The sequence below is a fragment of the Arvicola amphibius genome, chromosome 7 (genome assembly GCF_903992535.2).
Source record: "Arvicola amphibius chromosome 7, mArvAmp1.2, whole genome shotgun sequence".
Taxonomy (NCBI): domain Eukaryota; kingdom Metazoa; phylum Chordata; class Mammalia; order Rodentia; family Cricetidae; genus Arvicola; species Arvicola amphibius.
In genome coordinates this window covers 88,862,253-88,879,021 of record NC_052053.1, presented here as the reverse complement: position 1 = coordinate 88,879,021, position 16,769 = coordinate 88,862,253, and the positions used below count along the sequence as shown (strand labels likewise).

Below are 16,769 nucleotides of genomic sequence, written 5' to 3'. Positions count from 1 at the left end.
GTTCAGCTATCTTCAACAATGTACCTGCCAGCTCTATATTAGTATTCTCTATTATAAAACCCTCTAGATCAGTGATTCTCAACCCATGGTCAAACATGTTGGGGTCAAACAGCCCTTTTACAGTGTGTGGGGGGGTGTTCACCTAAGACCATCAGAAAACACAGATATGTACATTATAATTCATAACAGTAGCAAAATTATAGTTATGAAACAGCAATGAAATAATTTATATTGGGAGTCACCACAACATGAAAAACTGTATTAAAGGGTCACAGCATTAGGAAGGTTGAGAACCCCTGCTCTAGATAAGTATTTGTCAGGCTTCTTTAAAAAAAAAAACCTAGAAATTTATTCCTTATTCTATTTTTTTCTCTTTATACTCTATGCTGCTACCGGCTGCTCCTAAGTAGCCAGCATAAAGTAATGAATGCAGAAAACATTATCTTCTCTTTCCTATTCATTGTAAGTGATTTTCCTAAGTACCACAGAGGTGACAAAACCAAATGCTATTACCCATCCCTCCAACTCTAAAATAGTTGTAAAAGCAATCATCATCATCAAATGCTTCAAACAGAAGACTCAAAACTGTTAAATCCAACTAATATAGAAGTTAGATATTACTATGGATCATCTGAAAAGTAGAATGTCATTAATATTACTTAATATCCTTCTGGGCATAGCTCAGAAAAAAACCTTCTAATGATTTACTTAATAAACAAACAAACAAAACTCTACTCAAAAGAAAATATTAGCTTTCATTTCTAGTGAAACTTTCAATGGTATTAATAATGTGTCCCAAAATACTCATGGAAACATTGATGGATACCCCTACTAAGGCTCCCACATTCTTCCAAAATGGTTAAACTGGCACTCATATCCAGACCCACAATCAACCCTAACCTTTGCGCCTGTTTTTTTGGTTCTTGATTGATTTCATAAATAGTCAAATATCTTATTTCCTTCAGCATGTTCTCTCCTAATACAAATTTCAATTACATGACTACTCATGGAAGACAAAGAACAGCAAAGGAAAGGGGGCTGGAGGGATAGGAGAGAGGAGGAAAGAGGGAGAAAGAAGAGGAAGGGGAGAAGTTAGGGAGGGGGAGTGCATGAGGGATTCCACTTGGACAGGAACTTCATCTGGGTTCCTTGATGCTATACTCCCAGATCAAGGCACCACGTCTGCCATGTATCAGGTACAAGAACACATTGAGTACGTAGAATTCAAACTCAGTGAGGACCTGCCAGACAACGAGGTTGTCACTCTTAGAACTCCCTGCGCTCCTAATTCCGAAGATATGTAATGTCGCCCAAAACATGAGGGAAAATAAAAAGGAAACTCACTTTATCTATACTTTAACCCATCTCACATAAAACGGAAAGAAAGATGAATGTAAATGAGCAAAAGAGGAGGGGCTTAAGAGTTGTTGGGTTCTCTGCTTGTGGCTCCTCGCTAGCACTCTGAGCTGTTACTTGCGTGAGTGTGTATCCACATGTGTGTGCAGACTCACATGCGTGCACATGTATGTGGAGGACAGAGGACAACATCAAGTGTATTTCCTCAGAAGCTTCTCACATTGTACTTTTCATTTATTGACACAATCTCTCACTTGTCTGAATTCACCAAGAAGGCTAGTGGGCTGTTTGCCTCCCAATACTGGGGCGTACGACCAAGGCAGCTTCCACGTGCATTCTACAGCTTTTCTCTGCGAGTCCTGTGGTGCTTTCTTAATGAAGTGTACTTTTGTATTGTGGGGTTTGTACAGTAACATCAAGGAAAAAATATAAGTCAGTGAGAAATGGTTGATACTTGAGTAAATAAAAACGAAACCAGCCATCACCAGCAAGAAGTCAAGCTGGGATATACATTTCAATAAATTAATGGAAAATGATTACATTTGTTTTGATTTGGGTTTCTACCAGTATCAAGATTGAGGATGAGATCCGTTTCCTTCTATGTATCTCAAACCCACTCGTAATAGGACTGTGCTATTGAACCACACACTGTACTTGGCTTTAGGAAGAGCAACATGCATGTAACTGCAAATGAATGCCACAGAAAGAAGCCAGGCAATATGAAGCGCCAGTGAAGGAAGGGCAGAACGGGAGGAGGAGATGGCAGATGGGGTAAGGAAGGGAGAAAGCAAGAGGCAGAAAAGGAGTGAGGGAAGACACTGAGTGTCCTCGGTAAAGTCTTTAAATGGACAATGACAGGGTGAGTGTAGTTTTCCAGTGGGTGGGACTTGAGGAGGTGAGTGGGGGCTGCTCATCTGTTCAGGCTCTAGAAACTTACCAGGAACACACTATGGCCACGCCCATATGGCCATGCTCAGTATTAGATACTTAGAAAATGAGATGCAGGGGAGTTATACAATAGGCATAACACGATAAAAGGAAGTAAATTTTCATTCTGAGTTCAAACACAGAACTAAAATGATTCATAGATACAACAAATATTTATTCAGTTCTCTTATCTATTTCCCCTTGATATAAAAAAATAACAGACAGTAATCTTCATGATACTGTGTTCTTTTGAAGTTTTCAACTTTAAGTCTTTGACAACTTAATAGGTTTTTGTCTTTATCTGTGATGTAAATATTGGTATTCCCTGTGATCCAGCCTAGGCTTTCAGTTTTTCTCATTCGCCATATTTCTGTGACTGTTAGATCATCCAACTGTTGTAGACAACAGTATCAGTGACATCCAACTCTTCACGCCCACGTCAAAGCCTTCTGAGTTGTAGACCTGGATTTACCACATAAACACGCCCCACCCCAATTCAACATATTAGTAACTAAAATAACCAGTTTCTGACACTTGTTAATGAATATAACCATCATGAAGTGGTGTCATCATGCAAACCAAGAGCTTTGCTTAATATATTTTTACTTCCTAAAGGTTAACCCATTTTTTCTTTTTCTATTTCTACTTCCTTCTGTCTTTCCTTCCTTCCTTTAACTTTCCCCCTCTCTCCCTCCTTTCTCAATCACAACACAGAGTAAGAAGCCCCTACCCCTCCTCATACTGGCTGCTGTCACCTAATGTAAGGCACCACCATCCTTTGGCAAGAGACTCATAACTCCTAGCTTGAGTGCCCTCTTGCATTCAGTCTTAACCTGCCCCCTGTTATTTTCAACTTTATAATAAGACATTCAAGATACAAATTCCATCATACTGTTTCTATGCTCTAAACTCTTCATGGGTTTTACATACATCAAATGTAAAGTCCAAATATGTACCACAGCTTCCTCAGCACCTAAACTTTTCCCAGATTCCCAAGCTTGCCTAGATAACTCACATTGTTCACTTACACACTGGCTTTGGGAAGGCCACTCTGATCATCATCTCGTGCCAGGTCAACCTATCTGCTTTCCATATGCTCATCAGCCCTACCGACAACAAACAAGGACTAGCATTCTTACTAAATGTTGACAAAATTATATTTCCTCTAACAGCATTTTCCAATATTTCATTGTAAGCATCCATTTAATGGTTTTCCATGAATTCTGACACTTAAGGTAAGAATATATCTGCAATGCAGACACGTGGCTTATCTACCTATCACCCAGTAGTGTCATGTACAATATTATCGTTCATTTAATATGTGTTCAGTGAGTCTTTATAGAAATTGATTAGGTTTAAGGACAGAGAATGCTCACCAGTGCTTAGGAAAGTATTAAATGAAGACAGACTGTCTCCCATAAGTATAAGTATACACATCCATATAAGATGATAATAAGTTATTATTTTGGGCTGGTCTACACAAAATTAAACACTTTACAGAAGTGGCACAGGCAAGTCAACTGAGTTGCCCAAGATTACCCAAATATTCAGAGGCACACCCAAGCTTTAAAACCCAAACTCTTGACTTCTACTCTTTACTGTCAATGTTCTTTAGAAAGCATTTCTTACCATAGAATTACTGGGCTAAGAACTCCACTTACATACTTAAGTGGCCCTCTCTGGATTCTCACCTTTGGATTTTATACTGGAGCACAGAAATTTAGGGATATATAACCAGCTCCATGGGTTTTTCCTCTATTCTTTACCAGTTATGTAAGTCTTCTCTGCGATGTGCCTATGAACTGTTGTTATTCTGAGGTGTCATCTCCCTCCATTGAAATGGGTAGTATCAGATATTAGCACCAGGAAAAGTGGTGGCAATGTTTTACTCCCCTGTTGCAGAATATCATGTCGTACAATGTTTATCTGTAAGTGCCCATGGAGAGTTGGCTGGTGTGTCCTTTTGCAATGGTGGACATTTTGATAAAAATAGTACCAATAATCAATAAACATTTGAGGAGCAACATAGGATACTACATTTTATGAGACAACTGCAACATTCATATTATGAGAGGCAAAAATGACCTTTGCTACAATTTTAAAGGCTACGTTTATCTAATAGATAAGCTTAGACATGCTATTCTGCGGTCAGTGGTGATTGTAACACAGTGCTTTCTATAATAAGCAATAAGCACCACTGGTAATAACTTCAGAGTGAGTGGAGTGGAAATACCGAATATTCTTCCTTGCTTCATGTTTGTTCAGTTTTTACACCCCAATTTAATAGACAAAGATATTTTTTTTAAAAACCCTTAATCTATACAAAACTATCCATAGCTAACAAACATCACACTACATGTCCAGAACTATACCGAGCATTTTCAGATCAATTATACAGTTTTCTGCTAATGGATACATCATCAAATGAAGAAAATCCAACCCAAACCATTTCCCTTGCTTGCTGTGGTTAACCTGACCCATTCTTCATTTACCAAAAACAAACATACTCACCCCTAAAGCACTCACTCTCGCTCATTAATTTATCCTCTAGTCTTGCTTTACTACTCATGACCCACAAAGATCTCTAAATGCCCCAAGTATTTACAGTGCTTAATCTCCAACATGACATTAAGTGAACTCCTTCTGTCAGGTGAGTAGGGGTGATCATATCTGCTCTAATAAAGACAGACAGGTAGATTACCCATTTGTAAGTCAGCCCTGTGGGGAAAGCAGGGAGGGAGTTCTTTTAGATGCTGAAGGAAGAGCAATTGCTTAGACCATGGAACTCTTCATTACAAGACTAACAAAACATTTCAAACATAATTTTCCAGTCTGAGAAATGTGCATGCACCCATGACAAGTTGGGAGTCTATTCAAGGCAAATCCTGCCTTCCATGGATGTGGTAGCGTTCCTAGTTAATCACTGGTACATGGTATCCACTGAGTAAGAATTAGTTGGAATTTTACTTGAAAACACACATTCTAAAAATGCATTCTCATCAGCCAGCTCTGCTTTCAGGGAGCATGGTGTATTCATCTCTGAATGCCAAGGTTCCAATTGTATCATACCAAGGCATACCAGTTTCTCACGAGCAGCGGCTGAGTGGTTGCCTCTTTTGATAGTAGGCGTTCTCAAAGACAACTAAGGGAAGCAAATTCAGACTTCAACTTTAATATTCCTATATGGTACTTGTCACCTCATGTGCTGTAACAGTCTGAATATGGTAATAAGAACAGATAGCAGATGAGAAAAACAAATGTTTTTATCACAATGATACTTGCCCTATCTGAGAATTGACTTTACCTGTAGAGTTTCCATTTCTTCATCTTTTCTTTGAGTTTCTTCCAACAGACCTACAATAAGAATATAAACACCCATGAAAATGCAATGTAAAAATGGGTTACGAGAAACAGTGTAAGAGCAATGGCTTCTTCTTCCAACTGTGCAAGTACTCTTAACCCTGTCAACCCAAAGCCAGATGAAAGACTCATACCAGCTCAATTAGACACCAAAATAACTTGCTGGTATCTGAATCATTTGATCCAATCATTATGTTACTGACAAGTAATACAAAATTACTTTTTTTTTTTTTTTTAAAAAAAAGGAACAAGCCATTTTCTCTTAAGTTCTCAAGCCAAGTCCCACCCCCAGGCCAATTTTTATAATGAAATTACAACACCCTGAAATAGCGAGTGCTATGAATGGAAGCAAAACACCACGTCAACTGTAAAGTCACAGCATTTTTAATTATCATTTTATACTGAGAGTGGGAGGTATTACAGGTCTATCTGACCAAGAGCTTGGCATGGTCTCGGATCTCCGAGAACCGAATAGGAGAAGGAAAAGCAATCAGCTGAAGAGAGCAATGAACCTTGCTGCACAAAAACAGTCATAGTTCCCGGTGCATTGATTTATGTACTTGCTATAAAGGAAAATATATTTGGCAAGCAGAATTTCTGCCTCCAGCTATACCACACTGAGCTACAATCTTAGTAGATTTCACAAACCTAAAGAAGGTTGGGTTGAGTCAGAGCTTTGATAGAATTGTCAAGAATCACCTTTACCCATGCATATTAGAAGTAGCATTGGCACTTACACTGTGCCTGGTTTACCTTACCAAAGGCTGTGCTGCATACTGGAGAGATCCAACATACATATCAGAAAGGCAGACACAAACATTTTAGCAAGTGTGAAAGCTGATGCAGCGGGAAGGAGTAAAAGTGAGCCCGGTGTATGTCACACCCCGGCAGCTGTGGCCCAGAACTGTGGAACAGGTAGGTGATAACGGATGGCAATGCCCCTTGAGACTGCACTAAGATGGCTCCAGAGGTGGAAGGCCGTCCCCAGAAGATGCAGTCACAGAGTGTTTCTGCTCTATATTCTCTAAAGGAACCGAGTTCGACTCCAAAAGGCTCCCCTATTTAAAAGTGAATAAAGACAAGGCAGCAAAGTCCTGTTTGGGGGTATATTTTGAAGCAGATTTTCATTGACACTTCTGTTTCTTAGCAACAACGTATGGAAACAAACTGGATTGGCCAGTGTCCTCAGCTATCCTGCCTCTTTACTCTTGCATGGGGATCTGCTTCCTGCATCTAGACTAGCCGTTTGACCCAATTTCACATACAAACCTCTGTTGCGGGCTCTTACACATTTGTACTTTTTCACATGGAACTGGCATTATATGTGAACCAGCCCCACACAATCTGCTAATGAAATGAGACACATGCCCCAGGATGCTTCCTACTCCTGCCATTCGAAGGCTGCTCCAAGAGGCAGCCAGGAAATGCCCAGAAGCAGAGCTGCCCAGCTGATCTTAAGGTGACTACGGACAACTCAGACTGATGCCCAACAGAGAGTACTCACTGCCCGGCTGAGCCGGTCCAACTCAGAGAATCATGGACTGGAGAATGGGACTAGGAACCTGTTTTGCGGAAGCCTAGCTCTTGGTCATGGCTGAGAAGCAATGACGCTCTGCTGCCACAGCCTCCCATAATAAAGTGAATAAATGATAAAGCAGCATAGAACTGCTTTAGGGCTTATTTTGGGAGAGAGTTTTCATTGGCATTTCAGGTTTCTTAGCAACAAGGTATATAAAAAATAGGAATGAATCTAGGAAAATACAGTATAAGATGGCCAAAGATGTGAAGAAACATGGTACTGTCCCCACCGAGTGTGGCTAGTGCCCCTTGCCATGAGTAATTTTGTTGTTTTCACAATAAATACAGAAAGCCATCTTTGATCTCACACTGGATATGTGCAATCATAACTAACCTATGTAGTGTTAAAGCCAAGCCAAGAGCCTTGTTCTCATAACTTATATCTAGCATAGCATGCATTCACTGCATCACTCAGTACTTAATTATATTCTTCACACACACACACACACACACACACACTGGAATATTATTTTAATTAGGCAACGATGTCCATGCTGCGGAATATTACTTTAACTATGTGAAGGTGTGTTAGACTTGTTTGTGCTGTCTTTGTTAACAATTTAAAGATCTGTTGCTTTTATTTGTGCTACATTTGTTTCACCTTGCCTGCCTAAAGCACCTGATTGGTCTACCAAGGAGGTGAATAGCCAATAGCTAGGCAAAAAAGGGACAGGCAAAGCTGGCAGGCAGAGAGAATAAATAGGAGGACTCTAGGCTCGAAAGAGGAAGAACAATAGAAGGAGGAGAGAATGAGAGAGATGCCCAGGACCAGAAACCAGGCAGCTGCCAGTCAGCCAGACAAGAAATTCAGTGAAAGAGATACAGAAGTAAGAAAGGTATTAAGTTTCAAGGGAAAGGGTAAATAAAGGGAAACATGTTATTTTAAGTTAAAAGAGCTAGTCAAAAATGAGCCTAGGATAGGCCGAGCATTCAAAATTACTAAGTATCCATGTTATGATTTGGGAGCCTGTGTGTATATGTATGTGTGAGTATGTATAGAAAGAAAAGTAAAAAATATATGCACACATATATATTTAATAGTTAAATAGATGTATATGTGCATATATATATGTATACACATATATATGTATTTATATTTATATTTATATATATATATATATATATATATATATATATATATATATGAGACAGGGTTTCCTCTGTAGATTAGGCTAGCCTCAAACTCAAAGCAATATGCCTGTGTCTGCCACCAGAGTGCTGGTTAAAAGTGTGTACAACCACTGCCCAGCTTTGTTACATAATGTTTTTAAAGTGCATGCATTTACATTCCTCTGACTTGCTTTAGGAACCTTCTGATATCAACAGTCAAGACTTCCCTATCTTTCTAAGAACTGCCTCTCTTCCTTTGAAAGTTAACTTAAAATCTCCAAATTGCATTGTTCAGATACCTTTGATGGGAATGAAAACTGGAATTATGAACCTGTGCTGGAGAAACCTTGCTCCTGCTCATGGCTAAGAAGCAATACTCTAATGTTAACAGAAGGAAGCTAAGAGAACACAGGAAGACAGAATGGAAGGAACACAGTGCTCTCCCCACTTATGTGTTTAGAACTGGCCCTTCATCCTAACAAGAAATCTCACTTGTTCTCACAAAGCTCAGGACACCAGTGGGCTGAGAAGCTGGAAGGCTGCTTCGCTCCCTTGCTCAGCACTGGCATGCTCACGTTCTCCTTTATTATTTGATGACAACCACCTGCCATAGAAGCGGCTGTGACTGAACAGTGACTATCGACAGTCCTTCACAAAAAGAATTTAGGAAAAAGTGTGTGTGGGGGGTGTGATTTCCTTGGACTGGTACCAGCTTTTAAATTAGCTGATGCTAACTCATTCTGATACAGTGTTTGGAGGAGAAATCTTTCCTAGAAAAAAAAGCAGGAAAACATAGATGGGAACTGAAGACTCTAGCTTCATTTGGTTCCACTTCATGTTCAGATATGGCAACAGCTTTGGTAAGATGTTTTTGAGCCACTTCCTTTGCAGTCTTTGCCACCGATCACTGGCTATTTAAAGAAATTTGACACTGTCTGATCTTATTTACCTTTTTGCCTGGCTTCATATAGCATGACCAAGACACCTAATTGGTAACTTAATTCTTCTTAAAAATGCTAAAGTTCAAGCTTAGATAAAATGTTTTTCTCCTTTAATTTATTAGTGTAGAGCATTTCATTCCCATCATAACTTAGGGCAGGTGATACTGGGCAGGAAGGCACTTAAGATACAACAGCATTTATGATAACACTTTGTGTAGAAGAGTATTAGAGTTTAGACAGAAGCTTTCCCTGTGAGATGCAGTAAGTAGTCATGAAGAGGCCCTACTTCAAGTACCTGTTTGTCTTGTCCTTTACTAAGAACAGTGGATAATACAAATCCTCAAAAGTTTGATAATCAAATTTAAACTGTGTATCTTTGTTTGTGGACAGTAGTCATGATGTAATAAAATCAATAAAATCAAAATAGCACATAGCATCCCACAAGGGCCAACAAATAATAGATTTAACCTCTTATAGGTGTGGTGTACTCCTAATAATTGAGACATTAGCTGTACATATGAGACAATGGTAATTTTATCTTCTTTTTTCCTTGAATATCCAGATATTGTAATATTGGCATTTTAAGAATAGAAGATGCTTGGCGGTGGTGGCGTATACCTTTAATTCCAGCACTTGGGAGGCATAGGAAAGAGGATCTCTATGAGTTCAAGGACAGCCTGGTCTACAGAATGAGTTCAGGACAGCAAGAGATACACAGGAAACCCTGTCTCAAAAACCAAAAAGAAAAAAAAGAAAGAGAGAAAAGAAAAAGAGTAGGAGAGAGAACAGAAATAATGTCAGCTAAAGAAAAGAGCTCTATTTAGAAGTGAAATATCTAGTCTATGTTTCTAACACGTGATTCAGAAGGCTGAAGGAAGCTGCTTTAGGTAAAGCTGAAAGGGGTACCTGGTGACCATCCACTAAGCCTCCCTCCTATTTTGAGATAGACCACCACAGTGTCATGGTGGGACTATATGCTTCAAATGACAGTATTTTGAGAGCCCCTGATCTAAGCTAATCTCATATCATACAGATGAGGACTGAGCTCCAAGACACTCAGGCCCACAGACTGGGCTTCTATATTGGACCTTGGTTTTCATGCAAACAATGACTACCCTCCTCTACATTTAAAGACTTGCACTGAAATGTTATCTCATTCCTCTTCAACCACACATGCTCTTACATTGTCTAATTCTTCCCCAAACTGAAAGAAAATATCACAGAAGCCCCAAATTCTGGGACAGGCCACCCATGCCAAGGTGTCTACACTGAAGGTCTCCAGTCCAGGTAGTGTAACAACATGTGACTGACGGAAAACAAATACTCAAACAGATGAGAAACCAGCCATTTAGAATACTCAGCAAACAGCAAACACAATATATGATGAAACAAAGCAATAAGAAAAAGGGTTTGGTTGTTGTTCAATGAGCATTGAATAATTTTCCAGCTCAAAATGGTACAGGACAGCAAATATTTTTCCTATTTCATTATACTAGTCAAGGAATTAAGGTAAAAATAATCAGATATGTTTCTCTGGGTTCCATATCCATGTGCTAACCCAACCATGGCTTTACAACATTCTTTTATAGCTATGTATGCAATGAGCATTTACAGTGTCACGGACCACATCTCGTGGAGACCACCGACCGCAGGAGAACAGGGGTGAAGGCCAGGAGAAATCAGGAATCGGCGAGGAAATGACAGACACACTCAATAAGGTTGAATATGCTGCTGCAATTTTACTGAATTCATGTTTTCATTATATAGTATTGAAACAAAGAACAAACCAGAAGGTCATGTGTCATCAGTTGGCACAGTATGAGAACATCTCTTAGTCACATTTTCAGGGGCAGGTGTTAGATACAAAGCACCCTTGGAAAAAGAAATCCTGTCCTTGGGATCAAAAGAAATCCTGTCCTTGGGAACTAAAGCCTCAGACAAGTGGTTACATCTTATGAATAGAGAGTTTCTGTCTCATTATCACTATCATGGCCTTCTCTCTTTCTAACCCTTTCTTCATATCACCTAGTGACCAAATATGCCTAATCAGCTCTCTGCACCTGTGGAGATGTACTTTTTAGTATCTCCTTATTCAGGAGACACCATGGTGTTGGGATCTAGCAAGCCTGTTCATAGAGTTCAAATAAAACACAACAGCCTTTGTCCATTAACCCATCTATTCCCATACTGTGCTTCCCTGCCTCAAAACTGTTCCTGAAGAGAACAATCCTTGTCTTGTATATATGAAGACTATCATTATTATGAAAGAAATTGTGCATCCTATCTAAAATGCACCAGGGGTTTCTCATTCTGGCTAGCCTCTCCATAGATGGTAACTCATGTCACTCCACACGTTTTCCTTCATCATTTACTCATCTTCTCCTATCATGAGCTCTTTCTTTTCTAGGGTATCCATAAGTTCCCCCAGAGAGCGAGTCAGAGTCCAATATGTCCTCAGTAGTTTGATTATTATCGGTGATGTCTTAAGACATCTTGATCTGCTGGCAAGATAAAAGAACTACACAGAATACAGAAACAAAGAACAGAAAGCTCAATACAGCGCCAGGGCCAGCAAAGGCGAGTTTGCTGATCCGGAATCATGACTGTGGCTGATTGCCAGGGAACCGCCTGGGGCTCAGCTCCTGGGAGCACAGACCCCAACCCTTCAGCGTCGCTCCACCTTAGCGGCATTTGTCTGCTACACAGGCGTGACAGCCGTGGGCGTAGCATTACAGGTCTTTCCTGATGTTGTCAATGTGCCCTAAAAAGATAACATAGCAACTATTTATGTGTCATTTGCATTGTGTTGGCTATTATAAGAAATGTCGGGATAATATATTACTGAGATGGTTATATAATACTACCTTGCTACTTAATCTGGTGGGCTTTCTGCCACCAGATTTTAGTATCTATGTAAATGAATCCCCAGCAGGTACTAAGAGACAAATACATACACAAAATCACTTAAAATAGTGGCAGGTATGTAATAAAAATTAGACATGTTGCTATTTTTTAATTTATGCTAAGTATGCCTCGTAAAAATCAATAAAATGTGTAAAAAGTATCAGCTATAATTTTAAACAAACCAAAGAGGACATTCAGCACATTATCTCGACACTCCACATAAGACAGCAGGCTACATTATTAAAATTCTGTCATTTCTACTGCCACCAACTGCCTATCAGTGAGCATGCCACAATGAGCTAAAAGTTTCTTCATCAGACTGGAGAACAGAAAACTCGGGTTTAAAAGAGCAACATTCAAAACCTCTGTCTATCCCTTGTGGCTTGTGAGACACTGAAACAACATGCTAGTCCACAGGTGGGGCTGAGCCAGCCCAGTACATGACGGTTCAATAAATAAATAAATGGTTTAGAGGCCACTGTCTGTCTTGGTTATGTGGTAAGACACACAAACACAGGTACTCATGCTTTCATTTTAAGCTAATTTATTTCTGGGAAAGCATTCCCCAAACTTCAACAGGGCAGAAAAAGCACAGCAGCCTGTGCCTTTCCACCTTGCTACTTCCTAGCTCTTGGGTGGAGCAAAACCAAGCTACAGAATGAAAGTTCTGGTGGAACCAACAATTAAGCTTCTGCCATTTCTATAAGGAGAAAAAGAGAAAGTAAGGCTGTGTCCAGTAAAAAATAAACCACCACCTTAAATTTGTACATACTGCTTTAAAAGACATGAGATTAACGAAATGTAAGAGAAATTGGTGATTGACTGTAAGCACTACTTCAAGGTTAAGTCTCTTATGACCAAATGATGGCATCAAGTTGTGCCTATTTGTACAGATACTACTTCTGAACTGTTCACAGAGTGAGAAGTTTGAATCTTAATTCCTTAGGTTATAAGGCAATTTTTCCAGGACTGTGGGTTATGCCAGGCTGGATGTCACTATGACAGGTACTGGCTATGCTTCTTGAGGCTGGCAGACAGTATCTGCTTTGATATGTTAATAAGTACCTTAGTTAGTCATTTGTCCAGGGTTAGAGAACTAACACAGGGTCCACTCTAGAGCCAAACCAAATTTAAGCTTTAGAAGAAACTTCTCAGATTTCTGCACATACTATGATTTAGCTGTAAACAGACCCTGTAAGGGGAATGCTGGAAAGGAATAGAACATGCTTGTTACAAAGTACAATTAAACATCAAATACCAACAGTGTCTGCTTTGGAAATTCCCACAGACAGCATGTATCTACGTGTTAATGCTACTTTGCAAATGAAGGCAGGCTTGGCATAACCTCCAGAAGCTAGAAAAGACCAGAGGAGTACAGTCTTGACTTCGGTCCATGCCAATTCAGACCTCCAGATCAGTCATGTAATAAACTTTGGCTGTTTTCATCCACTAAGTCTGTGGCATGTAATATAGCATAATAGGAAAGCCACACAATTGAAAAGTTTAAAGGAGTGATATATTTCCCTGACAAAACTGGGAGCATAGGGGTTGGGGGAGAAGAGAGGAAGGAAGAGGAAGAGGAGGCAAGAAGGGGAAAGGGAAGGAGAACTTGAAAGAACAGGATAATCGAGATAGAGGAAGGCCAGATATGAGAGCAAGGAAAGAGATATTTTGATTGAAAGAGCCATTGTGGGGCTAGCAAGAAACTTGGCACCAGAGAAATTCCCAGGAATCCATAAGAATGAACCCAGCTAAGACCCTAAGCAGTAGAGTAGAGGGTGTCTGAACTGGCCTTGCCCTGTAGTCAGACTGATGAATATCTTAAATATCACCATAGAACCTTCAGCAAATGACAGAAACAGAGGCAGAGACCCACATCAGAGCACTGGACTGATCTCCCAAAGTCCAGCTGAAGAGTGTGAGGAGTGAGAATATGAGCAAAGAGGTCAAGACCATGATGGGGACACCCACTGAAACAGTTTACCTGAGCTAATGGAAGCTCACCAACAAAAGCCAGACAAGGAAGGGACCAGCATAGGTCCAAACTAGTCCTTCTGAATGTGAGTGACAGTTGCATGGCTGGGACAGACTGCAGGGCCACTGGCAGTGGCACCAGGATTTATCCGTACTGCTTATACTGGATTTTTGGGAACCTATTCTTTTTGGATGTATACCTTGCTCAGCCTAGATATAGTAGGGAGGGCCTTGGACCTTCCCCAAAGATATATGCCTTAGCCTCTCTGAGGAGTGGACAAGGGATAGAATGAGGGGAAAGGTAGAGAAGATGGGAAGAGGTGAGGGAATAGGAACTGGGATTGGTATGTAAAATGAAAATAAGGTAGTTTCTTTTCTATTAAAAAATAAATTAAAATTTAAAAAAGAAGTAATATACATACTAAGAACACATTTAAGGGCATGCTTGACCAGCAATCATGGGAGTTGGTAGTCAACATATAATCCCTATGGTACAGAGGACATTAAGGAGATGCACAGAATTCAATAAAGGCCTTGCAAAGAAATCTGTAGCAAAGTAGCAACAATCAAAATGCGGCCCTTCAAGGCAAATTTTTAAATGTTACATCTGTCATAATTGATGACTCCAAGGAAGAGTCCTATCTTTAGGTCCTCCAAACGTTTTTAATAATGTTTACAAAAATTACCCCTAGTGCTAACCCTATGCTGGAGTATAATTATCTAGACAAAGGTATACAATTAGGGCATTCCTCTAAAAGGCACATGCTGATGTGAAGATGATACAGGGTAGTGTAAAATAGTTCATGGGAAGAAACTGCTTCTCAGCATTGTGTCTCCAGTACCTGCTTGAAGGCCTGCCTCACAATCTACCTGGTATTCATGTGTATTTTTTTAAATAATGAAGACATTCATAAGAATCTGAGTCATAACTGTCAGATGTTGTATGCTATTACTGAAAACAATGAAGACACATTTATATTAACTGAACATTTTACCTGCATTAATTTTTCTGTATTAAGACCACAAATTCAAAAACATAAATGCCATATAAAGAGCAGGGAAAGAAGACATGCGATTAACAGTTAACAGGACGAAGAATGAGCAGTTGTAGCACAGTTCTGCATGATGCCAATACAGGAACAAGGCAAAGACAAGACTCCAAACAGAATCCGTAACTCACCGTCAGACAACAATCATGTGCTCACACACTGGAAAATTTCCAAATTTTGATAAAACACAAAAACTTCAGATTGAAGAAACCATAGGAATGCTAAACAGAATAAACCTAAGGCAACACACACTGAGACACGTAGTTCCTGGAAACCAAAGATAAAACATCTTAAAAGCAACAAGAAGAAAAAAAAACCATTTAACTCTAGGGGAAAATAATCAGAAAAACACAGATTGTTCCTATTAGAAATCACCAAGTTCATAAAGAAACATCATGTTTTTAATGTTAAAGGAAAATGGCTAGCAACCTAGAATCTTCAATAGTTAATGTTTTAGGAATGAAGGTGAAGTTAAGACTAATATGTATCCAGGAGCCTAAAGGAAGCTCTCTAAATGGGAAGGAAATGTACAGAGAAAGAATCTGAGTTGACAGCAAAGAAAGACAGAAGCAAAAACTTGAGTTCCAGAGCCTAAGGAGATAGCTCTGTTGGTGAAGTACTTGCTCTGTGAGCAAGGGGTCTAAGAATTAGATCAACCAGAATCAACACTAAAAAGCCAGGGACAGTGGCATACACTTGTTAACCCCAGTGCTGGGAAGCCCTATTCCTGGAAGAAGCTAGCCTACTCTGGCCAACTGAGAGGCCCTGTTGGCAAAAAAGTAAGAGGGAGAATAATTAACAAAACAAAAATTGACCTCTGGCTTCCACATGTACATGCACAGGAAAGCAGATGCACCTCCATTTCCCACATATAGCGCACACACATACATACAAGTCAGCACAGGAAGGAAATTTAGGAAATGCCTCTAAAATGATTAAAAATACAATATGCCAAGTTTCATGATTTCAGTGAATTTATTAAGAAAGTTTGATGCCAGTAATAACTGTGAACTTGACAGGTTATAAACTCACCTAATAGACAAGCCTCTGGGCATTGCTGGGGTAGGTTATCTAGTTAGGTTAACCCTGGGCCTGTCTGTGAGGGATTATCTTGATAAGGTTAAATCATGAAGATCCACCTTAAAAGTGGGTGGCATCATTCCCTTGACTTGGCCCTGAACTGTATGAAATAAAAACCAACAACAAAACTAAACAACAAAAATGCAAGAGAGCACACACATTCAGAGTTCTTTGCTTCTTGACAACAGATTCAGGGTGACCTGCGCCCCCAAGCTTCTGCCGCTGTGGCTTCACTGCAGTGATGGTCCTATAACCTGGAGCTTGGAGCCAAAGGCAAACCCTTTCTCCCGAAAATGGCTTTTGTCCTGGCATGTTGTCACAGCAAGTGGAACAAAGACAGCGTATTCAGAGTTCATTTTCCAAAAAGCTCCTAGGCATCATGCGAAGAATTCCTTGTACTACTTCTCAATGAGGCCCTTCATGTTCTGTTGTTGCTCGAATTCTTTCTTTTTTTAAACAAAATTTATTCAAAAAATTGGGAAACAACACT

General features: G+C 39.8%; 1 protein-coding gene across 7 annotated transcripts in view; it reads right to left on the bottom strand.

The window, feature by feature from the left end:
* Positions 1 to 16,769, bottom strand: part of Cep128 (centrosomal protein 128) — a 372,845-nt gene that overhangs the window by 69,892 nt on the left and 286,184 nt on the right. For all 7 annotated transcript variants that reach the window (XM_038336959.1, XM_038336962.1, XM_038336963.1 and 4 more), the window contains one exon: positions 5,588 to 5,637. In XM_038336959.1, coding sequence (XP_038192887.1) covers positions 5,588 to 5,637 — 50 coding nt within the window. The remainder of the gene's footprint in view (positions 1 to 5,587; positions 5,638 to 16,769) is intronic.